This window comes from Mastigoproctus giganteus, chromosome 12 (genome assembly GCF_048544385.1).
Source record: "Mastigoproctus giganteus isolate SK-2022 chromosome 12, ASM4854438v1, whole genome shotgun sequence".
In the NCBI taxonomy this organism is placed as follows: domain Eukaryota; kingdom Metazoa; phylum Arthropoda; class Arachnida; order Uropygi; family Thelyphonidae; genus Mastigoproctus; species Mastigoproctus giganteus.
In genome coordinates this window covers 59,836,438-59,862,177 of record NC_143586.1, presented here as the reverse complement: position 1 = coordinate 59,862,177, position 25,740 = coordinate 59,836,438, and the positions used below count along the sequence as shown (strand labels likewise).

The 25,740-nt window shown below is 35.9% G+C and overlaps 1 protein-coding gene across 1 annotated transcript in view; it reads right to left on the bottom strand.

Moving 5' to 3' along the window:
* The window catches only part of LOC150077095 (uncharacterized), a 282,019-nt gene that overhangs the window by 96,824 nt on the left and 159,455 nt on the right, over nucleotides 1-25,740 (bottom strand). Inside the window, exons 10-11 of the mRNA XM_090386247.1 lie at nucleotides 10,140-10,256; nucleotides 1,186-1,437 (exon numbers count right to left, since the gene is read on the bottom strand). Coding sequence (XP_090242373.1) covers nucleotides 1,186-1,437; nucleotides 10,140-10,256 — 369 coding nt within the window. The remainder of the gene's footprint in view (nucleotides 1-1,185; nucleotides 1,438-10,139; nucleotides 10,257-25,740) is intronic.

Genomic DNA, 25,740 nt, shown 5'->3' with positions numbered 1-25,740 from the left:
ATTTTTGGTATTACTGTTTAAATTATTTATATTCAAAAACTGGAACTACACTCAAACCACAAAATTTCCAAAGACCAGACCTGCACTGTAGCTAACACAGGGGTAGCCAACCCAAGACAGGACTAACACAAGACACTGCTTGGAAGATCATCATGAGATTTTACTCGGACTCAAATGGGGATTTTATTTGTTCTGGAAGACAAAATCTATTTGTCCAGAAGGAAGTTTCGTAACAGTAGACATACCCTTGGTGAGAAAAATGTAACTCTAGGATGTCATATTTGTGTTGTTTGTAAGACGGATCTAGAGAGGGTGAATTGATCACCCACCCTGCAATTCATCCATCATAAGATCCAGTATTCCATGGCTAGGAATTTGTTCTGGTAGCATATAGGGGCAGAGGAGCAAATTGCAGAGGCATACAGCAGTATGAGGATAAGACATCTCTCCATATACTGGATTATTATCATTAAGTTCTGGCATCCTGTTAGTTCTTGGTGGGTGGCCCAAATGGCAGCATACATTTTCACGAACACTTAATGTTTCTGAAAGGTAATGTCTTTGTCTCAAGTGAGACCTAAGTCTAAGTAGAACTAGACATTATTCCTTATTTGCCTCTTTGTTATAGACATGTGAGCAAACTTGGAATGTGTAAGCTGTAACTCTATCACCTCTAAGTAATCAGTTAGGTTCTTGACTTGTGTTGCTAATCCTGGTTCATTATTGGTGTGTGTTGAGGGTCCTTCGAAGTCACAAAGAGCTTCAAATCATCAACGTATGAGTTGACGTTAGGATAGGATGCTAGAAAGGATTTCAACATTGCAGTGAAGAGGGTAGAGGGAGATGGTAATATCCCACTTTGTAATATACCTTTCCTGACATGAACAGTTGTCCAGTAGAATCCATTTTTAGGTAGTTGTATGGGGATCCATTATTATGAAAACATAATAAGAACATAGAGAACTAAAGTAACACAATGGTAGAACTTGGAAACATACTTACATCACAACATTCTGCTGTGGTTTTAATTCACCAACAATGATGTTAGCAGATTAAAAACTATGATTTTGTTTAGTGCTCTAGTGGGTATGTGTACATATTATCATAATTAACCTTCACAATTTTACTTAGCAGATAAAAAAAAAAAAGAAAAAAAGTTTAATGAAATTAACTTATAACACTTACAGAAAGGTCATTAATCAAAACAGCTCTTTCTGTTGTTGTTGCATATAAGAAATTGCCAGAAACCAGAAGAAAGCATGGAGGCATTACATTCTTTTCTAAATATCTCAGGAGAAACTTTGTTGATGCATCCCATATACTTATAAAACCATCGTAAGCTGCTATACATAATAACCGTTGAGCACCCAGTGATGTAGTTGCTATACGACTTATAGCACTTGACGAACACCGTAATGAGTCTAGTTCTTTAGTTGCCTAATGAAGTGAGGGAAAAAAATTTAAAAACTATAATTAGCAGAAGTTATTTCCTTTAAATTTTAGCATACTACTAAAGTATCTTAAGAGTTCATTCAGAAATCAAAATTTAGTCATCCTGTCATTTTTAGATGTTTATAATGCTATTTGAATAAGAGCTTGAATGGAATAAGTTCATGTGAATTTATTCCTTTGAACAAGCTCCTTTTAAATAAATTTAAACTGAAACACATTCAGATTTTTATAAAGGAATTATTTTGGAACTAAGTTCCTTTCCATCACATATGTGAACAGTTGTGTTTTTCAACATTCAAGTTCCTTTGCTGATTACTTTAAAAAAAAAAATTCAGGGAACATGTCAGTCTCATTTTGCCCTAACTGTAGGTACCTTCCATGGAAGTATGCACAGTACATCACTATCTACAACTCATTTGGAGAGGTCTGGGTTCAATTCCACTGATAATTATAGAACTTTCTAAAATTCTCATTAATTGAGGCTGTAGTCAATCTAAGGCAGAAGGTATAGGGTTCCCACCATGAGTTATACTGGATTTTTCAGCCTGCACAACATATAAATTAGTCCATGAACACATACTTCTACATGCAAAATATATGTACAAATATGAGCAACAAACTCCTCCAATGCCATTAAAATAATCTGTACAGTTACTTTAAATATACCATTCCAAGAGTGTTGAGTGGTGACAGACTTCATGGTATGGTAAGTTTGTCACTGGTGTTGGGTTGCTGAATGCATCGTGAAACAAGACTATGAATTTTGGGGGATTTGAAGTGGCTCAAAATTTGTATGCCTATCTCAACTTTTAAATAATGCCATACACAATGAAATCCCAATGCAATATTTTTTCAATGTTATAATAAAACTTTCACTATAATGAAAAAGTACTTACAGGTCCGATCTGACTTTTCTTAATAATGCACATGCAGTCTTGTTTGAATGAAATATTTCTGATGAAAAATTCAGTACAATGAATAATTTTCAAAATCCACCTATATTTCAAACACATCGGTTAACAACAAAAGGAAAAGTGTATGTGGAAATTATGAATGAAACTATTATTAAATATTGTGTTGTAAATAAAGCCTTAAGAAGATTCAACTGAATCAAATGCAAAAATGGAAGTGTTAAAATAAAATAATTCAGCATTTAGAAAATTCAGAATTCAGAAAAATGGAACTTTTACAAAAAAAATTAGCATTACACTTTCTACTATGTTTTTAATATTTTTGAATGATTATGGTCAAATTCAATATGGTGTAGTATTCTGGCAAATTTTCATCCACTCCAAATATCAGATGTATAAAATGACAAATTTGTACAGTGGTACCTTTTTTCTAGCAGATCTTTAAAATAAAAGTTCACACTGAAGAAAAGTGGGTATGGGACTATACAGAAAGAAGCCTACTGTTTCCAGGATTTTGTATCTTTTGCATTTGTGGTAAGCAGTTCACTTGTTCAGCATAAACAAAACAAAACAAAACAAAAAAAAAAAAAAAAAAAAACAAGCATTAGAATTAACTTAGCATTATCCCAAATCAACACCCACACATTTATGACTGCACTGTAGCCAAATTTTTATATTAATACACCAAAACTAAAAAAAGATAAAATAAAAATGTTGGATAAAAATTGATGTATTAATATGTGAAGGCAACCACACATTCAGAAATATGACAGCAAAACTTCCTTGATATACTATTTCTTATTAAATACAAGATGCTTTCCAATCCTCTAAATAAATATTTAAATATTTTTACTGTATTATTACTTCTGTAATATTATTACAGAAGTAATAATATTGATATTTTATTTATTTTTGATTTTAGAGAAAATACTGAAATAAAATAAAGCAGAAACTGCTTGAACAAATAATGGTTCTTCTGTAATAAATTTCAGCGATATTCATTATAAAGAAAATTCAGTACAACAAAATGATTCATCAAACACCCTTGAGAAGTTTGTTTTAATGGGAGTTTACTGTATGTTCCAAAAACCACAGAGAGAGAGAGATTGTTAATAAAGAAATATTTTAGAGATACTTAAAAATATATATAAATTAATGTAACAAAGGGAAAAAAATCTGATAAGACAGATTTATTAATATGCTAAAGAATAAACACAAAAACAATAGCTATTGATACTGACCAGGCAGGAAATGTAAAAAAAAGTAGTAATAGTAGTAATGGCAAATGATGCAAGAAAGCACAAACTTATACAGCATCAGCCAAAAAAAAAAAAAAAAAAAAAACACACCTACACAGTTCACCCATCCATACCTGCCAAGAATTTGTATAGTTCTTTCTTGAATTTATTCAACTCATCCACTTCTACAACAAAGATGGAAGCCTGTTTCCAACAATCAACCACCCACCCCACTGGGCTTGAAAGCAAACTTCCATACATCTCCTGCAACCATCATTCCTCAACTTGAATTCATGGTCCCTCATGTGTAGTCTCAGCAAATGGAAGAATGCCATTAACATTCAGCATACTCAATCAATCAAGGCTTTAAACACCTCAATCACATCTGCTCACAGGTGACTAGTCTTGAGATGCTGCAATTTGCAGAACTGAAGCCTTCCTAGATAAGAGCACCCATTTGCTCCCTCCACCAGTCTGGTTGTGCTTCTCTGCACACCTTCCAGCAGATCTAAATCCTTCCTAAAGTGGGGCATCCAGACCTGTATACAGTACTCAAGATGCAGCCTAACCATGGCCTTATACAAAGGGATAATCACCTCCTTATTCCTGCTAGCAAAGTTTCTGTATATCACTGACAAAACGCCATGAGCTATCCTGGCAGCATGTGTGCACTACTCAAAGAATGTCATGTCTGACTGCACAATTACCACCAGGTCTTTTTCTTTCTCCAATACCCTGAGCATAATGCCACACAGTTGATAAGGTAGTATTACCCATACACAGTACCTTGCATTTGTCAATGTTAAACTTCAACTGCTATTTCTCAGCCCATTGACTCAGTTTTCCTAGATCTTATTGCAGCACCATGTGGGCAGTAGCTCAACCCTGATGACTGTCATTAACCACCTTGTCAACCTTTGTATCATCTGCAAACTAAGACATTAAGTATGATATACCTTCATCAATATCATTGAAAAATATTGAACAACAGTGAGTCCAGCACTGAACCCTGGGCAGATGGTCGTGCATTACTTCTTTAACCAGTGATTCCATTATTTTCCCTGGAACAGACGTTAAGCTAACAGGTCTGTAGCTACTCACGTTGCTTTTTGATCTCTCTTTATGAATTGGGAATACATTCACACACCTCCAGTCCATAGGGCTCTCCACTGAATCCAAAGAAGCTCTCATAATTATGGCTAGGCTATGGGTTTGCTTCCCTCCTTTGCTGCTTCCCTTAATATAATTGGATAGATTCCATCCACTGCAGGTGCCTTTTTTATGTCCATCTTCAACAATTTCTTCTCCACTCTCCTTTCAGTTATCACAAATTTTTACTACTTTAAAAATTTTTAAGTCACATTTCCTGTCTGGTCAGTGTTGACAAGAATACTGTTCTTATTTTACTCACAGCCTCTAAAAAAGTTTAGTTTATTAATTATAGTTTAGTTTAAAGTTACCTAAGCTATCCAGTGTTTGAAAGGAACATCAGCTCCTCTTCTTATTTTAGATTTCATCTTGACCAAATATAATTCCCTATACCATATGTGGAAGTAACAATGCTAACATGTTAATTTTATGCTGTTCAATTTAGTACATTATGTGCCTTTCACCCATTTTCACTTCCGTCATAATCTCTAGAGTAATATAATGGTCTTTCTAGTCTATTCTGGTTATATATTTTATATTAGCATAAGAACATGCCTTCACTGTTTCAGACTTTGTTATTCCTGCACTTTTGCTTGTTTTAATTTACTTGGTTGCTTTTATTTTCAACACGTTCTAAGTTATGTATTTCTTGGTTCCCTTTTTTCGATATTAATTTCCTTCAATGCATTCGTACTTTGCAATTATGAATATCAAATTTTGAATATCTTTACTATTTTGAATATCAAATATTTTATTCTCACTAGAGGTGCCTGTCTTGTTTTATATTTTGTTCGTGTGTTTTCTATTTAATTTTTATGGCTTTGAGTATTTTGCTGGTTGCATAGTATTGACACTATATCTGCTCAACTCAGCCTCTTATGGGTTAAGGGGTTATCAAAGCACTACTTTTGACCTTTGCCAGCTGGAGAGTTTTGAATTTCCCAAGAATTCTTTATTCCCTTTATTCCTTTATCAGATGACCTTCACTTATTCATTCTACCATCTCTAAATTTTCATTTTAGTTTGTGACACCTTTAGCCAATCAAGGAGATACATCACTGAAATTCTGGAGTTTTCACTTCTGAAAAAAAATTTCCTTCTATTCATTCTAGTTTTTAATTTTTGGAAATCCTAATCTGCAAAAAGACATACTATTTCACTGGGTTTAAGTGTTTTCTTTCTTAACCTGTTATTCTTTCTTTGATATACAGTCACTCCCCGATTAATGTAAGGGTTGCGTTCCACGGAACTCTATGTAATTCTATGTATCGAATTTTACATAAGTCGAAATTTCCCCCGTGCTTGTGCAGCACTCGCAACTGTGCTCGCTGAATTGATTGAATTAAAAAAGAAATGTTCAACGAACATGTGAATAGAATTATTTATTGTATTTATTCAATTTTTTATCTCATGTGCAGGAAAAATTACAAAAGCGTGAAATTTAAAAAAATTTCAAAATTATAAAATTACAAAAAAAGAGAGGAGACAGACATAACATCAGTAAGTTTTACCTCGAGCATCATTGCCAGAATCAACGTCTTCAGCTGATAAGTCCGCTGCTGTAGAGGATGAGGGCTATGGAGATTTAGAACGGGTCAGCCACTCAACCTTACGAAAAAACATATTAATGGATGACTGGACAGTGGCGCTTTTTTCTTTCAATAATAGATTTCTTTGTAGCAAGCAAGCATATCATTCACCCCTCTGTTAACTTTTAAGAATCATTCGCTGTCAGGATCCATCTTTTCAAACCTCACCACTGCCGATGCAATTTCACGAAATGCCATTGCCATCTCTCTCTCTCTCTCTCTCTCTCTCTCTCTGGTGATGAAGCTTCTCGGCTCCTCTTTTGGTTCATCTTGATCTTCGTCAGCATTTTCTTCTTTCACTATTGCTGCCTGTAAGTCAATAAGTTCTTTGTTAAATAATTCCCTCTCTTCTTCCTCTATTAACTCCTCCATGTCTTTGGCAACAAACTCCAACTGAAGTAGCTTTGCAACCTTTACAATCTTGGTTGTGACCTCCAGAAATGTGCTTTAGAAAAATATCACAAAGGTGTTCAAAACTGATTCTTATAATGGACACATATGATAACGATGAAAGTGTAATGCAATTTCCATTATAAATATGACCTTTTAGAAAGATAAATAGCTTAGTAATATAGCAAAATTTTCAACTTCTAAGGATTTGGAACGAATTACAAGAAATAAAAATAAAATAAATAAATAAACTAATATGTTATTGGGTTCACATTACGATATTTTCACAATACCTCCATTTATCCCTACAGATGCAAAATACATTTTCATATTTTTTCAGTTTGCACCGGCTGGCAAAAACTTACGTAAAGTCAAATTTGCATAAGTCAAGTATTATGTAAATCGGGGAGTTCCTGTACTTTATAAGCTTTTAAGTCATAATTTTTGTCTGGTCAGTGTATTCAAGAATACTTTATGTATTTTACTCATGACCTCTGGAAGAGAAGGGGGGGGAAACAAGGCCATTACAGATAAACACATAATGAGTATCATACTAATGAGTCTCAGAAAGGTTCCTTTTTTTTTTTTTTTTTTTTTGCCAATGTTGTATAAGCTTGCTTTCTTGCATCATATGCCTCTACTAATGCTAAAGTTACCGATGACCACCATGCTAAGAGGTTATTCCAACACTGATTTGCATTCTGCAGACATATTTTCTTTCCCTCCAGATTTACAAACAACAAATTGTAACAGTATCACCTTTAGCTATGTAGCATACAACTTCTAATTTTATACAATTTCTATAGCTAATTTTCCACAATAGATTATGCATGTCAGTTGTACAGGGTCATTAAGAAAAGACATGTCAGTTTTGAATGGCTATATTTTTTTAAGTGTTGGACTGGTATTGGTGACTTTGGTGTCATTGAACAGGTATGACATGGGAGTTTTATTACTAGTTAGTAATGAATACTATCAGGAAAATTCTATAAGCAGCTACTTAGCTGCTTACTACTGAGCAACATGTTATTTTATGTGCAAAGTTTTTATAAAACTGGCAGTTTTCATATAGTGAAGCAAGAGCTTAAAGTGAGATTTAGTTGTAGAAAAGGCCCAGAAAGACAATTCTGAAATTAGGCTGAACAATCTAGTTTTAACAGATAGTAAGAAGTGTTTTATTGGAAGAAAGAAGTCCATGAGGATGCCTGATAAGAAGCAATTATTTATAACCAAAGGAGATCTGTGAAATGACTGTGCAACAATTAGGATTAAATCTAACAAATTTAAGCATGTTCAGCAAGATTTAAAACAGTTTATTTAAAATACAAATGCAACAACTGCTGAACATTGCTCTCAAAGAAAATCAATTTATTCTGTCAATATTTGGAAGAGAATGCAACAGTTATTTATTTATGGTTCACTAAAGAAGCAAGCTACCACCTCAGTAGCTATGTCAATAAACAGAATATGTGAGGGAACCCCCATTGCAATCATGGACATGCCTCTGCATACTGAAAAATGCATGGTATGATGTGCAATTACATCAGCTGGCATTGTCGGACCAGTCATCCTAGATGACAACAGTGCAGAATGCTACCTGAATCACTTCAAGGCCACTTTGTTCCAAATCTTCAAAGCATGAAAATGAACATGGAAGAAAAATTTTTCCAACAAGGTAGGGGAAGACCACAATTAGCAAATGTGGTTATTTATTTTCAGCTATAATAATGCATCTTAATCCACTGGACAGTAAAATTGGCAGGGTGGGGAATCTAGTATAAAATTAAAATATACAATACCAGGCAGCAAGGTATTTATAAAAACATATTTATTTCGTATTCTCAATGAACATTTCAATGATAGGACCATCTCAAATGCAACAGTTGTTTATTTCATATGGTTCACTGAAGAAGCATGCTACCATCTCAGTAGATATGCCAATAAACAGAATATGTGAGAAAACCCCATTGCAATCATGCACCCAAAGGACAATGTCCACAGTAATAATATATACATCATTGATGTATATATTATTACTTTGACTCCTTTCTATTAGCCTTACATTTCAATTTTAACACTGTGCCCAGAAACTATGATTATATACCATAGTTACAGCATTGTGGAAGGAACCCTGGCTGAAAATATGATAAACTTATCAACACTAAACTTGCAGATATAACCGAAATCAACATATGCAAATAGCAGATGCACAAAGATTTTTTCTTTTTTTGCTTTAACAATAAATTCCCATGTCTCGTGTTTAATGACACAAAACTCATCAAAGGCAGTGCAAAATACATAATATAGGCATTCAAAATTATTATTCTTTTCTTGACAACCCTTCAAGATCATGTGAGTACTTTTATTTCTGTGTAAAATAAAATATTCTTTTTTTTTTTTTTTTTTTTTTTTTTTTTTTTTTAACTGTGGGTGTTACTGCTTTTAATTACTTTGACTCCTTTCTATTAGCCTTACATTTCAATTTTAACACTGTGCCCAGAAACTATGATTATATACCACAGTTTATAACACAAAAAATAAACATTAAACAAGTTCCATAACAGTTAAGTGCCAATTCTCTTTTTCCTACTGTTGTTGTCTTCTGTTTACTGCACCAGACATAACCACAGTTTCATGATGCTGGTTGCCTACTTTATATAAACACAGCCAATACATGCATTCCACAGTTTTGTTGAATGCATGCACAGGGTCTTTAGAATATTCAGCACAATTTTGTGCTGCACATTCTAAATTTTGTATCTTGTAACCAGGTTACAAGATACTAAAACACTGCAGAAATACAGCTGAAGAGGCCTTTACAAATTACCCTAGTCATCGATAAGGCTTTGAACCAGACCTCCCCAAATGAGTAACAAGTGGTAAAATCACTATACTGTCAGAGGACACTGAATCAATGGTGGCAATCATGTATATATTACTACAGCTATGGAGCTGAATGCCAACCTATTAGTTCTCCTTGAGAGAGACAGTTGTTGTCTCCTAAAATACATATATTATGTATTTTTTTTTTTTTTTTTGTTTATGCAACACTGGTTTTTATATTAAGCTAGTTATTTTTATATATTTTTTTTTCATAAAAAAGCTTGGGATTATACAAAAAAATAATTTAATTAATGGAAACTCAAGTGTATAACTGGCTCTTGAAGAACAAATTAAAAATTACCAAAAATCTATGTTCTCCAAGAATTTAAGTTTGAAAATTTTAAAAAAAGTCAATAATCAATAAAATTATAATAATTGATTTAAGTAGCAAACAGGCTGAAATATACTAATTGTTAGTTAAATATACGTCATCTTACTCCAATAAAAGTAATTAAATATCATTAAAATATTATATTTCTTTCCATAGTTATACATATAATTTTAGAAATATAAAACTGGGTACTTACTGTGATGCTACATGAAGCCACTTGTCCACTATATAAACCTAAATATAATTTTCCCCATCCTTCAGCCATGCAAATAATGGAACAGTTCATATTCACTTTTCCAATACACTTGGCATTCTAAGGACAATAAAACTGCATTTATACACATATTGTTCATAAAACACACACAAAATAATGACAACACTCATAAACTAATACTATATTCATAAAAAAAACATAGTAACTTTTTTTTATGGAATGCAACACATACTTTTTTATATTTATGTACTCCTTAACCCATTTTCTGCCAGAACAAAATCTTGCATCTATTCAAATTTGATCAAAAAATTAGCATACTAAAAGGAAAAGCATATGAAATGAAGCTGAGCGATTTCAGCACACTGATTAAACCGTGAGCTATTGCATTATGGCTGGAATTTTTCTTGGTGTCAACTGCAATGTCTAGAGAGTACTATAAAAGCTATATACTTGGTTCTGTTTCATATGCTATTTGCTTATGCTACTTTATCTAGTTTAGTATTTTACATAAGAAGAAATGGTAAAATTTTTTGAAGATTATACTTGTTGAATTTTAATTCTTTAGTTTATGAAAAACAAAACACCATCCTTAGTGTGTGTCTACTGATAAAATTTTGTATAAAAAGTGTTTTCCTATAAAATTTAATCCTAAAGAGTTGTTATAATGGATACACAGCCAAAGACATCAGGACTGAAAAGGAACAGGATGGACAGTATGTTGAAGCTGGTGACATTAAATCAACTTTTTATATGTCCTCTGATACTGAAACAGAATTTGATTCAAGTGATGCAGATTCTGAATCTTGTTCAAATGCATCTGTTGATTGCTGTCTAATAACAGTCCAAGAAATCTAACAGTATTAACAAGTGGGATTGGAGTTTTGTTTATTTCTAGTTCAAGTTCCGGATGAAGAGCTCGTAACTTGCAGAAGTGAGTGGCAGTGCATTTCTTTTCTGACAGACAATAAACATTGCGTGTAGGCCAGGATTCTATTTTGGTTATGGCTAGTTGGAGCTGCCGTTCGATGGTGTTCATACTTTTGGACTGACATGAAATGGTAAGGTCGTCCGCAAACATGTAAGCTTCAACGGTTTCTGGGATGTCCCATGTCATGTCATGTTTCTAACCCGAATTGTGAATAGCACTGAACTAAGAATCGAACCCTGAGGCATGCCTTCCTGCTGAATGCAAGATGTAGAGAGTACGTTTTTATAATGGAGCTGAAATTAATGCAGGCGCAAGAAATTTTTAATTATTTCTGGCATCTGTCCCCTAAGCCTCAGATGGTAAAGATCCATAATAATACCATGACTCCAGGTAGTGTCAAATGCCTTTTCAAGATCTAAGTTGACCATGACTAGTTGTTTCATGACAAAAGCATTGCAGGTGTGAGATTCAGCTTTGATGAGCACATCAAGCGTTGATCTGTTTTTCCGAAAGCCATACTATGATCAGGCAGGAGATTTTGTGATTCTAGGATCCTTGTATAAACGATCCTTTCAAAAACTTTTCCTATGCAGCTTGTGAGCAATATGGGCCTATAATTTTGAACCAGGGAAGGGTCTTTACCTGGTTTTGGTAAGGCAATAATGAAAGAATGGTGCCAGGAAGGATAGGCACTTTCAGAAAAGATTCGACTATAGAAAATCGACAAGGTACAAAGGTCTTGTTGATGTAAGTGCTTCAACATAATGTAATGAACACCATCTGGGCCTGCACGATTGGCAGATCTATTTAATGATTCTTTCAGTTCTATTATTGATGTAAGTTGGTTGTACGGAAACGAATGGTGAGTGAAGAAGTTGATTTTACACCATTCTACACCTGCTTTGATGTTCTGGAAGTAAGACGCATAAGAAGCAGAAGCGGAGATTGGGGCAAATAATTCTGAAAGTGCATTAGCAATTTCTTCAGAAGTAGACATGTCTTTCCCTTTCCAATGAAGTATTGGGGAGGGAATCTGAACAAATTTGCCATTTAGGGCCTGTATCCTTCTCCAGATGATCCGCGTGTCAGTGTCTTTTGTGATGGTGGAGGCAAAAGCAATCCACGAATCACGTTTCGCTTTTCGTCTAATTTTTCGGGTTTCTTTAAGTCTTTTATAAGCAATTAAGTTACTGGTGGTAGGATACATGCAGAATTTATTCCAAGCACGATTTTTCTCCTGTTTGGCCTGAAGGCAATCTGTATTCCACCAGTGATTTTGGTGAATGCGATTTTTCTTGGATTTTAGAATAGAAGTTTCGGCTGCAATTAGAATTTAATTGGTTATATATACGTAGTTACTTCATCAATTGGATGATTTTGAACATAAAGTCTGTCTAGACATATTTGAGCAGAATAGCAATCCCAGTTCGCCTTTTTAAACTTCCAAGTTCATCTCTGATCAGGATTTGGAGTTATCCATGTTTGTAAAGAGCAAATAATCGGAAAATGATTGCTATTAAAGGGATCGGTTAATACCGACCATGTCATGATTGGAAAGATGGATAGAGAACAAATGGACAAGTCAATTACAGAAGTAAATCCTGTAGGTAGATGATTGTTTAAATATAAGATCGATATCATACCTTTATTGTAGGAAATCTCGACCCAACGCTCACATCAAACCAATCCAGTTAATGTAATATAAAATCTTTTAAGTATTAAAATCTTTAAAACCACGAACATATCCCTGTTAAAGAATTGTTAAATTATATGATATTATATAAAACTAAACTTGTCTTCAATTCATATAGTCTGCTAACTGCTATCAAGGAAGAGCCAAGTGCAGCCGATGCACATCAACCTACCCCAAACTAAATGTAGATGAATATAGGTGGGAGATCCAGAATTTAGTAAATTAAGATTATTATTGTTCAAAAATTCTTCAATCAATCTGCCTCTTGCATCCATTGCAGTGGATCCCCACAATGGATGGTGGCCATTAAAGTCACCGAGAAGACAAATTGGTGTTGGGAGTTATGTAATGAGATTGTCCAATTCTGAATGTGGAAATGGTATTGAAGGTGGAATATAAATAGAAACAAGGGTAACTGAAATACCCACTGCAATACGAACTGCCACAGCTTCTAGGGTGGTTGTTAATTGGATGTGCTTGGACAGTGTGTTAGAATTGATAAGAATAGCTACTCCACGGGCAGGATACTCGGAGCTTCTATCTTGTTTGTACACAGTATAATTTGATAATTTTGGTGAGACTTGGGTTGACAAAGATGTTTCCTGCAGGTATATACCTATGGGATTGAAGTGAGCTTTTAAATCCCTTAAATCATAAGAATAACTGCTCTGCAGTTCCACTGTATGATGTTAGGCATTATTTGGGTTTAGCTAAGGATGATTCATCTGACTGTTTTTTGTGAGTGGGGCATTTTTTATGGGTTTTTTTTGGGAATGTGGGGCATCCAGTATCAATAGTGTCATTGGCATGAAGTTCTATGAAGGCGCCTCATAATCTGGGCGTTCATTCACTACCATGCTGTTGGTGGGTTGTTCACATTTCTTATATTCCTTAGTAGTTGAAGTATCAGTTGGTATATTAATTGGGATGTTTGTAGCTTTGCTGGTTTTGGTAGTATCTTTTCCAGTGGTTGATAAAGTTGCTTTAACCCAGTTAGCTAGAGAGGTGTTGGGCAGTACTGACACATCTACTTGAACTGCAATTGAATGATAACTTTGGGTGTGAGAGGCATAAGATGGACTAGACATGGTCAACATAATTTGCCAGCATGCCTCGGGATATGACTTTATGTTCAATTTTGTACTTTTGAATTTTTTTCCACATTTTACAAGATTTAGAGAAGGCAGGGTGGCTTCCTTTGCAGTTGGGGCAGATGGGAGTTGAGGCTGAATAATCAGCGTGTGTATGATCCTTTTATCCACAAATAGGACAGATGGTGTCACCTCTGCATGCCTGCTGTGAGTGGCCCATATTTCTGGCATTTAAAACAATGAAGAGGATTCAGGATGTATGGGCAAATTCGGCAGTTTAAATAGCCAGCTTTTACTGCAGATGGCAAATCAGGAGTGCTGAAATTTAAAATGATGGATCATGTTGGTGCTGTGTTGGTGTAAGATTTCCATCTTTTTTAGTCCTTATTCATCTTGCACTAATTACCTTTTGATTCCTAAGTTCCTCAACTAATTCATCTTCAGACACTGTAAGACGGTCACATTCTGTGATGACACCTTTCGACTAATTTAAGGTATTGTGGGGAGTAACAGAGACACTGGCAGCCCACCAAATGTCATTGTCTTTAATAACCACTCAGAATGTTTGGAGGTGGCTGTTTCAATGAGAAGGTCTCCGGATTGCATTCTTTTCACCACTTTTGGTGACCCAGCGATAATTTACAAATTTTTTTGGATCATAAATGGCAATAACTTGCCCACAGGCTAGGTGGAGAGAGAGAGAGTGTATAACCAGAAAGTTAGGTATGTCAGGAGAATGTGCTTCTCTTCGAATCCTTTTAGGGTGAATGGATTCGTTATCATGAGATTCTAGTCTTGAGCTTGAAGGCTTTAATGGTGGGAAAGTGTTAAGATCCATGATGGCTCCTTTTGGCCCTGGGGGTTTGCCTTTACCACCCAAGTTACTGGCCCCGCCACGGGGCAGGAGCATTGCCATAAGGTGACCAAGTGGCTGTTAGTTGTGTTAGTGATAAAGGAAAAAGAAACAGAAAGGTGACTTCCCTTTCTGGGCCTTTGCCTACTTCTTGTAGAGTGAAAAAGCTACTGCAATATAAAATGAGGAAAAAAAAACTCATTTTTTTCTGGTATTCAGAAATAAACAGAATTTGTAATGGCAAAAGCTCTTTGACTAGTTCGCTTGGCTACGGAACACTTGGCACCCCGTTTGTACTGACTGTAGTCACTCTGTTACTCTGGACAATCTTAGCCTCCCCTGATCTCATATCAACAATGCTATTTTCGACATGGATTGCCACTGGCTGAATTCCCCCCCCCTTTTTAATGAAAACCACAAACAAAAAAGGCATTAGAAAACAGACTACTTCACACTGGGTTGAACTTTATATTAGACTTTGATTCTGTAGATTGTAATTTTCAGGAAATGTGTGAAGGGGTGGTTGTTCCAGAAAGTGGAAGATGAAGGAATAAATGAGGAAGAAGAAAAACTGGTTCTGTGAGGATGAAGTTGGACAATAAAATGATGCTCACTGGTTGCTAAACATGTTTGGACTGGTTTGGAACGAGTGGGAATTGCAGAAGCAATTCAGAAGAACAGTGCCCACAAAAGTATCTATAGAAAAGACATGCAGCAGAAACAGAACTTCCATTTTTTTTTTTTTTTTTTTTTTTTGATTTGGTAGTTGTTGGCGCATCGGCTTCTCTGGCCATATTGCACCTCCCAAGGTTTTTGCAGTACTTTGATCCAAGCCCGAGGCGGGAATCGAACCCGCGACCTTTGGGTTGCCGGGCAGGTACTTTACCCACTCGGCTAGCCCGGTCGGCAGAACTTCCATGAGACAGAGAGCGGAGAATTTAAGAGATGAGTCATTTATTAACTTGACTGCCTTCCTTTGAATGGAGTCCAGAAGCCTGAGAGAGGTTATGAAGGTACCCCCCCAAGAGATATGGTAACAAAATTCCATGCAGGGAGGATGAGATTTGTACAAAATGAGTAGCCGGTTGAAAGAAAACTAATGCTGAGAGTGACAGAAAGCCCAGTTTTTTTAGATGCAGAGAAAGCAATATTTGTGATACGCTTAAGTCGAGAGAGATTAGAAGTCTGGATAATCTCTAATAGAGATATGTGATCTGAGCATCATCAAAGATAAGCATAAGAATTCTTTTTTCATGATATAAGAGATATAGGAGAATTACCTGGAGATCAGCATTTAAGGAAGTGGTAGTAGATATTTGAAAAGTAGAAATTGCTTGGCATGGCAAGGTTTCTCAAACTGGAAGGTGGAATGCAAAGTGCAATCATCAAAACTATGGACAGGATTTCCAATCAATGGAAGAATGTCATTAATATAAAAGAGGAAAAGAGTGGAAGAATGAACTGAACCTTGGGGAACATCAACATGTATTAGTGGAGAAATTAGAGGGCAGAGAACTGTCTACTATCACCTGTAGTGAGCAACCAAAGAGAAAACTGGATACCCAATTTATTTTATTGATTTATTTCGTATGATGTGATCAATACACGAAGGAACCAGTTTTTTCTTGCTTCCTTTGTGTATCATGGCCGGGATATCCAACCAACCGGTTGGTTCGGCACCATCGTGATATCCAGCCCGAGGCGGGAATCGAACCCACGACCTTTGGGTTGCTAGGCAGGCACTTTACCTACCCGGCTAGCCCGGTCGGCGGATACCCAATTACAAAAACACTTGGAAAACTATAAGCTGGAAGCTTTTTATGAGACCTTTAGGCCAAACAATCATTTGAAATATCAAGAACAACTGCTTGAGTAAGGCAGTATGTCACCAATGGATCGATTCTGATGGAATCTATACTGGCAATTGTTAATCAGATGGAAAGTTTTCTAGATAGTTTAGAGCAGTGGTTTTCAACCTTTTTTTAATAACGGCATCCCTGAGTAATTTATTTTATTTTGTGGCACCCCTACTCAATTTATATATACAGTCCATTCCGGTTATTTGGGACACATCGGGACTAGTGCATTTTGGCCCGATTAAGCGGCTGCCCCAATTATCCGAAGTTTCACTTAAATAGTTAAAAATACAATGTACCCCCCTTTACAATTAGTTCACTGTATAATCAAATCATGTTACAACGAACTCACCATAGTAAAGTACCATTCACTACATGATGTGTAGTAAGCGCCAGTCATTGTGATCACGTTTGTGAAATGAATTTTAATTCTATTAAACAGCAATTCTAATTAGAGAAAATATGAGGAATTTTATCCACAGGCTATAAAAGTAAAGATATATTAAGCACAAATTTACCCTTTATTATTACCTTACCAATTAAAAAATTAAATGATACATGAAAATCGGAAGAATATACGTGATAATCGGAATAACTAATATGTACTATAATATGTACATACAAACTAGTTGACATTTCTGTTCACTGAAATTTGTGAGTGGGGGTTAAAATTTAAAACAGTAAAAAGATAAGCAATCAATAACAAAGAACACAGCTCACACAAATTGCAAGTAACACAATACATGCAAGTGAGACAAGTGAGAACGGAGTAATGAGTTACAAAGCTTTAAAAATAGGAATGAACAGAAGATCTGAAAATTAATTTTTTATATGATTGAAGATTTCATGGAAGTGTAAACTCATTTCACCATAATAACCCACAGAATTCCAGCTGTCAGTATTATCACAAATTCAGTAAGATCGAGTTTACTGTCCGTTTATAATAGATTTCACTAACAGAAAAGCCCAATAAACAGGTGACTGCTAATTGTTTTTATTGTTTTATGGTTGTGACCTCCAGAATTTCGACCGAACAAAGTGGTACCGTCGGAGACAATCGTAGGGTAATTTCCAGTGCTGCAGTCTCCTGCCCCGATTAAACGGCATGCTGTCCCAATTAAGCGAAGTAAACCCTGGCTCTTTTCTCGATTGGTTTCTGTTTTTTAAGATTTGCCCCAAATAAACAGCTGCCCCAATTAACCGGTGGCCCAAATAACCGGAATCCACTGTATATATATATATATATATATAATATTAAAAAAATATGTTATATGATTAGTTATTACAATAATATATTTATAAAAATTACATTTCATAATACAAATTATATATATACAGTATATAATAATTTTATTCTTTATATAGAGGTACTAAGTAAACATCAATTATAGATAACCACAAAATTAAAAAAGATACTGTATACCTTTTTATAATGAAATAAACATATAAATTTTAAAAAATAATAAGTTTAAGTATCTTAAACCCAAATTACGAGGCACCCCTAGAATGTTGTTGTGGCACCCCAGTTGAAAACCACTGGTTTAGAGGTTAGCAGTTAGTAGAGATCTCTATTACTGTAGGAAGAGTAGAAGTAACTGCAACAGGACAATAACTGGATGGGATGGATTTGTAGTCATCCTTTTTAGGAACTGGCTGGAGATAAGCAAATTTCCAAGCAGAAGGAAAAACACCAGTGGAATAAGAAAGTGTAAAAAGGTGATAGAGAAAGTAAGCTCAGAAGCACAGGTTTTGAGAACAAGTGAAGAAATACAATCAGGACTTGGTACTTTCTTGGAATTAAAATTGTTCAAAACTCTTCTTTCATCCGTTTGACGGAAGACCACAAGAGACATTGAATGGAGTGTACTGGGAATGGTAAGAGATGGTTTATAAAGATTATCGATACAAGATTTAGAAAAAAGTAGGATGCTAGCAGGTCAGCTAGCATCCTACTTTTTTTCCTTGTGAATTTTAACAGAATAGAGAGCCAAAAGTTGGTTGTGGCCAATAACTTTTGAAAGACACCAGAATGCTCGACTACCATTTGAACAAGAAGCAAGTTTTCTACTCTTAATCTGTTCAAAATTTAGTTTGAACTGATTAATAACTGCTTTACAATTGTTGCAAACTTTGATGAAGGCTGAAAATAAACCTGAAGATTTGGATGCAACATTCTTATCTTGAACGGCCTTAGTTGCATTTATTTGAAAAACTAAGGTTTAGATAAAGGATAAGATTTTAAGGTGGAGTGTATTTAGACTAAGGCGCATTTAGGGCTAGAGCCTCAAGCTGCGAACAAATTTAGACTATGTATATAAAGTGCTTAGCATCATAATACACAGCCATTTCTGAATAAACAGAAAATTTTTAAGGTGGCATCGTTTTAGGTTATATCTCATATTGTGAATGCCTTCACAACGAGTTGCCATGATATTGCACTACTTCGAATAAGTAACGCTTCACCTAAGGAGAAGACTAGTGTTACTTATTCTCAGATAGGTACCACCACCCAGACAGCACTGTTTCAGGGCTATTTGGCCCTTCGTCAGTGAGTGGGTAGGTATCCAAGTGATGCAATGATGGCAAAAACAGTTATGAAGTATAACTCCACAATATGAGAGATGCCTGATGGTGTATGATGTATTTAGACTAAGGCGCATTTAGGGCCTTATTGTGGAGTTATACTTCATAACTGTTTTTGCCATCATTGCATCACTTGGGTACCTACCCACTCACTGACGAAGGGCCAAATAGCCCTGAAACAGTGCTGTCTGGGTGGTGGTACCTATCTGAGAATAAGTAACACTAGTCTTCTCCTTAGGTGAAGCGTTACTTATTCGAAGTAGTGCAATATCATGGCAACTCGTTGTGAAGGCATTCACAATATGAGATATAACCTAAAACGATGCCACCTTAAAAATTTTCTGTTTATTCAGAAATGGCTGTGTATTATGATGCTAAGCACTTTATATACATAGGTGGAGTGTAGAATAAAGGATTTCATCCCTACAAGAATAATTTCACAGACACGTTATGAGAAAGCATTGATATCAAAAGATTTAAAAGAATAATCCAACCAAGGAAAAGAAGAATAGATAATCTTGCAGATCATTCCATTTTGCATTCTTGTAATGCTAAACTACAAGGTTGAGAATGGCCACAAGAGAAAGGTTGCACTGGAGAAAATACCATCACCAAGTTGCGATCTAAAGTGCCTAGAGGACCATTCGTCTCGACCATGTACTTGGAAGGGCTGTTTGTGAGAAAAAGGTTAAGAGTGTTGGTTGTCTAGGATTGGCTGGTGTTCTGGTAGGTAAATGAACAATCTGTGCGAGATCATTAGTAATCGCAAAAGCTTCAGCATCTCAACTAGCTTGGTCCGTGTGAGTAGGAAATGGAAACCAGCTGGAGTTGCAAACATTGAAATAGCCAAGGAAAACTACCTCACTGTTAGGAAAGTAGGACCCGAGTAAGTCAAGTTTCAAAGAGGGGAAGTCAAAGAGTTCCAAGTGATTAGTGGAGTTTGGAGAACAATAGCAGCAACAGATGAATTTCACTGAATGGTGTAGAGAAATTTTAAGCCAGAGAAGATTGAAAAGAGGAGATTTCAAATTACTGTCTTTAACAGGGAATATCACAGCAGGCATATGTACAAATACTACTTTTGAAGCAAAAGGAATCATATAGCAATTAATAATTGGGACAACTGAGATGAACAGTGGTTGAATCAACTGATAATTGGGATTCTGTCAAAACATAAGTGGAACTTGGCAGACTAGACTATAATTGAAAATGGGCATTATTCAAACTGAACTGAGACCATGTATATTTGTGAAATTAACGTTGAAGTGTTTGGGAGGTTTAGATCTTTTCACATATAAGTTTGTTGTATTAATTTGGCTATTTATGATGTAATCAGAGTAAGAAATGGTTGGAAGGCTACACTGTATGAAGTAATGAAACTTTTGGAACTGGGAATATAATTATATCAAGCTCCTTGATATAAGGCAGCTTTAACAATCTCCTCCACATGCCCACTACTTGGACTCCCTCCAGTAACTATCTGGCAGAGTACAGGTAACGAGATTATACAATAGCCTGATCTGGATGCTTACTAGAGATTTATCAATAGGTTCAGTTCAGTGGACTATTTAGTGGCCAACCTACAAAGACCATTTTAGAGCTTTACCCTTGAAATGTAAGGAAGATTGGATCTCGCCCATCATAACCATCTCAAAAGACAATAATCATACTGCATGATGGAAGAGCTGGGGATTTGGTGGGCTTTGATATATAAACTAAACATGGGCTTCACCACCTCAAGCCTCCAATAAGCAAAGTGGTGGTATTGCACTGGTTGATAAGAATCCTTTACCACCCTGTATTGCCTGAGAACTTACAGGGGCAGCATTCCTTTGTGTGGTGTGGAAGCCACACCTCGACCCCTACTTATGTTGGTGAATACCTTGGTGTTCACATTGAGTATACTCTCTGCCACACTGCAGGACTATACCCAGGGTTACTAACAGTCCCGCCAGCATGCAGGTGCAAGCAGAGGATCTGGTTGTCGCAGAGTGACTGGACTTAACTGAAACTTGATTTCACTTGATTCAAGTGTCACCTGAATATCAGTTCCAACAACATTTAGACTCCAGAGAATGTCTCTGATGGCCTCAATTGGATCAATGTTGATACACCTGAGACACGGCATGTGAGTATCCCAGCAGGGTTGCAGCTTCCAAGACACTCGTAGCAGCACATCTAAAACCAACTATATTTAGTCACTTAAATCACCTTGCTTATTCTTGCAATGAATTGCACATATACAGCATCCCTAACTATCCACCCTCCTGCTTTATATCACATGCTGGAAACATGATGTAGTTAGTGAAAGAGCTCTCCATTTCATGAAATAAGGGTAGGCATACCCAAAAAAGTGGCCATTCCATGACAGTGCACACATAATAAATGACTTACTGTTATAAGATTAAAAAAGAGTGAAAATTTATCCATTTCTCTTCATTGCGCGCGTGCGCGTGTGCATTTATATATTTGTGCATTGAAACCAAGCACTGGTCCTCTACAGTTATATAAAATTTGGAAAATCCTGCTTTAACCAATAACATTTCCTATTTCAGACCAAAGCATAACAAATTTTGACCACAGCCTGATTTCTTGCAGCACAATTAGTTTCTATTTATTCTTAAAAATAACAAATATTAAAGGGAATGCATATATATATATATATATAAAATCATCACAGCACACCTGATATATTTTGTGAGCGGTCATAAATATATATATATTTATTATACATTATAATTTTACACACACACACACACACACACACACACACACACACACACACACACACACACACACACACACACACACACACACACACACACACACACACACAGTTCTGATGAAAAAATTAATCCTTTATATATGTACTTCTGTATACTCCATTTCCATTTCTGACTATAATGTGTCATACGTGAAATCCCCTATGTCACCTGCTCAACTACATAAAGATCTGAATCTAAGAATTAATTCTTCTGCGCACATCATTTTTATGTTCTTTGGCTTTTTCCCCCATGTCTTTTATTGCTTTGCCCAATATAGCAGTATTATAAAACAGAATGACGAAGCATGTTAAAAGTTCTAATATAATATTTCTTCCTGGAAGAAAATATTCACAAAACTTTCCATCAAGATAATCAACAATACTTTTTTACTTTAGGGTCCCAACTTTACTGTTTTCTGTCCTTCTCTTGGTGGCCAGGAATGTAACTTCCAAAATAACTGAAGAAATCTCTTCTTGCTAAATACATTTTTGAAAAATTCCATTTTTCAAGAATGTATTTTATTTATGTTTGTCCATTCTTCAGGCCAATAATTCTTTATATCAATTTATTTTTTCATTTATATCCACATTGATAATAACACCCAAAAAACACCTTTATTTGTAAGAGTTTCCCTTTTTTACCATCAATTTAGTCATCAGAAAGGTCTTTACACATCTTTGATGGTTATGTCTGAATACATCATTCTAACACAGAGTATAAGTTATTCTGTGACTTCTACACCAGGGGTTGGGGAAATACTACCTGCAATTAACAATTAAATACACACATCAGCAACACTAACTTAGTTTTTCAGACTGTTTACATGAAGCATAAACAGATAGCAGTATATTAATTACTGCGGGAAAACAAATTTCATAAGAAATGCTTACAACCACGGCAGCTGCAACACTAGACTGGAAGAGGAACAGGCTTAAAACAAAAAAAAAAACATTAACAATTAAATTTAAACATCAACTTAGTTTTTCAGAAAGTTTTTATGAATTATAAATAGATGGCAGAACAATAATTGAGCCAGTACAATGGGAACACAAATTTCATGATTGTAAATGCTGATGGTCATGATGCTGTGACATCCAACTGAAAGAGGACTACAAAAAACAATGCTACTTGTCTTTAACAATTAAATATAAACATCAATTTAGGCTTTTTATATTGTTTATATGAAATGTAAATAGATGGCAATATAACAATTTTTTACAACTGCCAGCACTCAAACAAAACCAGGCCTTTCTGATGAAGACATCTCGCTATTCATCGATCCAGGTAGCAGTAATTCAACACCAGTCGAGTCAAGCTTGAGAGTGGATTGCACTCATGGGCAGTAAATACAATGGGTTCTGGACTCCTGGAACTCATATCAGTGAGTTCAAGGGCTTTGGTGTTGATCAGAACCTCGTTGAATGGTGAAATTATAGTTGGATTTGCTAACAGGTATTAGCAGATATTAGCAAACCCTTAGCCATAAAAGGGTTCAGTTTGCCAATACCTGAGTTAGCAGGTATTAGCAGACTCAACCATTTCCAGATATTGACTGGAACTTGTGGATTTGTCACTCGTACACTAGCAAGAATTTTTTGGATTTATCGGATGAGTGTTTTCTACAGCAACCTGTTCGAGAGGCAACCAGAGGGAGTAATACTCTTGATCTGATAATCAGCAGTGATTATTCATGCATTAAGAATTTGCAGATAAAGGAACCACTGGGTGACAGTGATCACAATGTACTGATGTGGGATTTACTTAAAGATATAATTACCATCAGAGGTAAAGGAAAGCGTTTTTCTTCTGTTTGTTTGTTATTGTTTGTTATTTGGTTTTTAGGAGCATTAGCAACTAAGGCCATATTGCTCCGGGAATATGCGGTGGCCATTCCCTGACCTTTCCGCATCCTCCGTATTTGGTGGTGACGGGCTCGAACCCCGGTCTAATCAAGAAGCGTGTGTTACGCACTGCTGCTCCTTCCCACCTGGCTACGGAGGCGCCATTTTTCTTCTGTAAAGGTCAGTACAGGGATTCAGACAGTTTTCAAAATCTGTAGAGTGCGATCAACTGATGATGTTACTAATATTTAATTCTAAATGGAAAGCCTTCAGGGACTTAATCTTGGAGGCTACTAGGCTTTTCATACCAACTAACAAATATTGTTTAAGGTTTAGATGAATTAAGGTTTATATGGATATCAGATGAATTAATGAGGCTCGTGGCCCAGAAGAAAAATGCATGGGATGCATATAAATTATCAGGCGACACAGAAGCCTACAGCAGATATAAACTAGTCTGTAAACAAGTCACAAAGGAGATTAGAAAAACGAAAGCAGATTACAAAAAACCTTTCGCTAAGGATACTAAGAAAAACAGCAAGGATTTCTTTACTTATATAAACTCTAAAAGAAAGGGGATTAATCAGATTGGTCCACTAGATACCGATGGTACGACTGTTGATGATCCTGCTCAGATAGCAAACAAACCGAATGAGTATTTTGCATCTACATTCACACTTGAGGAGTTATTCAAAGAGGGGAATGCCAGAATTTTATCAAACTCTAACCAGGAGATAAGTGATTTTGTAACAACTAAGAGCAAAGTGGAGGAGAAATTGTTGAATTTAAACAAAAGAAAGGCAACTGGGGTGGACCGGATCTATTCTTATATTAAAGGAGGCAGCAAATAAAGTAAGCAAACCTTTAGCCATAATTAATGAGAGCTTCCTTGGACTCAGGGGAGGTCCCATTGGACTGGAGGTGTGCAAATTTATCACCGATTCACAAAAGGTGACACAAGTAACAATACCTGTTAGTTTAACTTGTGTTACACGGAAAATAATAGAGTCACTGGTTAAAGAAGCATTGCAGGATTATCTAGACAAGACTGCAGTAATAGTTAAGACACAGCATGGGTTTGTTAAAGGGAGGTTTTGTCTGACAAATTTGACTGGATACTATGATGTGGTCACAAAAGAGCTGGATGCAGGGAATAACTTTGATATTATATACTTGAATCTTAGAAAGGCTTTTGATACCGTTGCACATGGAAGACTGCTGTACAAATTAGAGAGGTATGGCATTAAGGGTAAGTTGCTACAATGGATAAAGGGATGGTTGAGTAGGAGACAAGAGAGAGAGTGAGTGGTAATCAATGGACACTGCTCTTCACGGACGAATGTTATTAGTGGAGTTTCCCAGTGTTCAGTGAGTTCAAGGTTGCTGTATTCATCAATGATATTGATAAAGGTATATCAGGCTTAATGTCCAAGTTTGCAGGTGATACAAAGGTTGGCAGAGTTGTTAACGACAGTAAAGACAGTATGCTACTCCACTGGATCTATGGGTAGCAATAACTCAAGAGAAACATACCAACTGTGTGGTACTACTCTCAGGAAAGTGGAAAGTGAAAAAGACCTGGTAGTAATTGTGCAGTCAGATATGAAGTTTGCTGAGCAGTGCAGATGGCTACTAGGGCAGGTCATGGAGTCTTGTCAATAATATATAGGAATTTTGCTAGCAGGGACAGGGAGGTGATTATCCCATTATACAAGGCAATGGTCGGGCCACATCTAGAGTACTGTGTACAGGTCTGGAGGCCTCATTTTAGGAAGGATGTAGAGTTGCTAGAACGAGTACAAAGAAGGGCAACAGGATTGGTGAGGGAACAAAGTTGGTTTTTACCAAGAAAGGCCTAAGTTCTGGAAATTGCAGTGCCTGGAGAGCAGGCACATGCGAGGCGTTCTGATTGAGGTGTATAAGGCCTTGAATGGGTTGAGCAAGCCGAATACTGATATAGTAGTAGTAGTGGC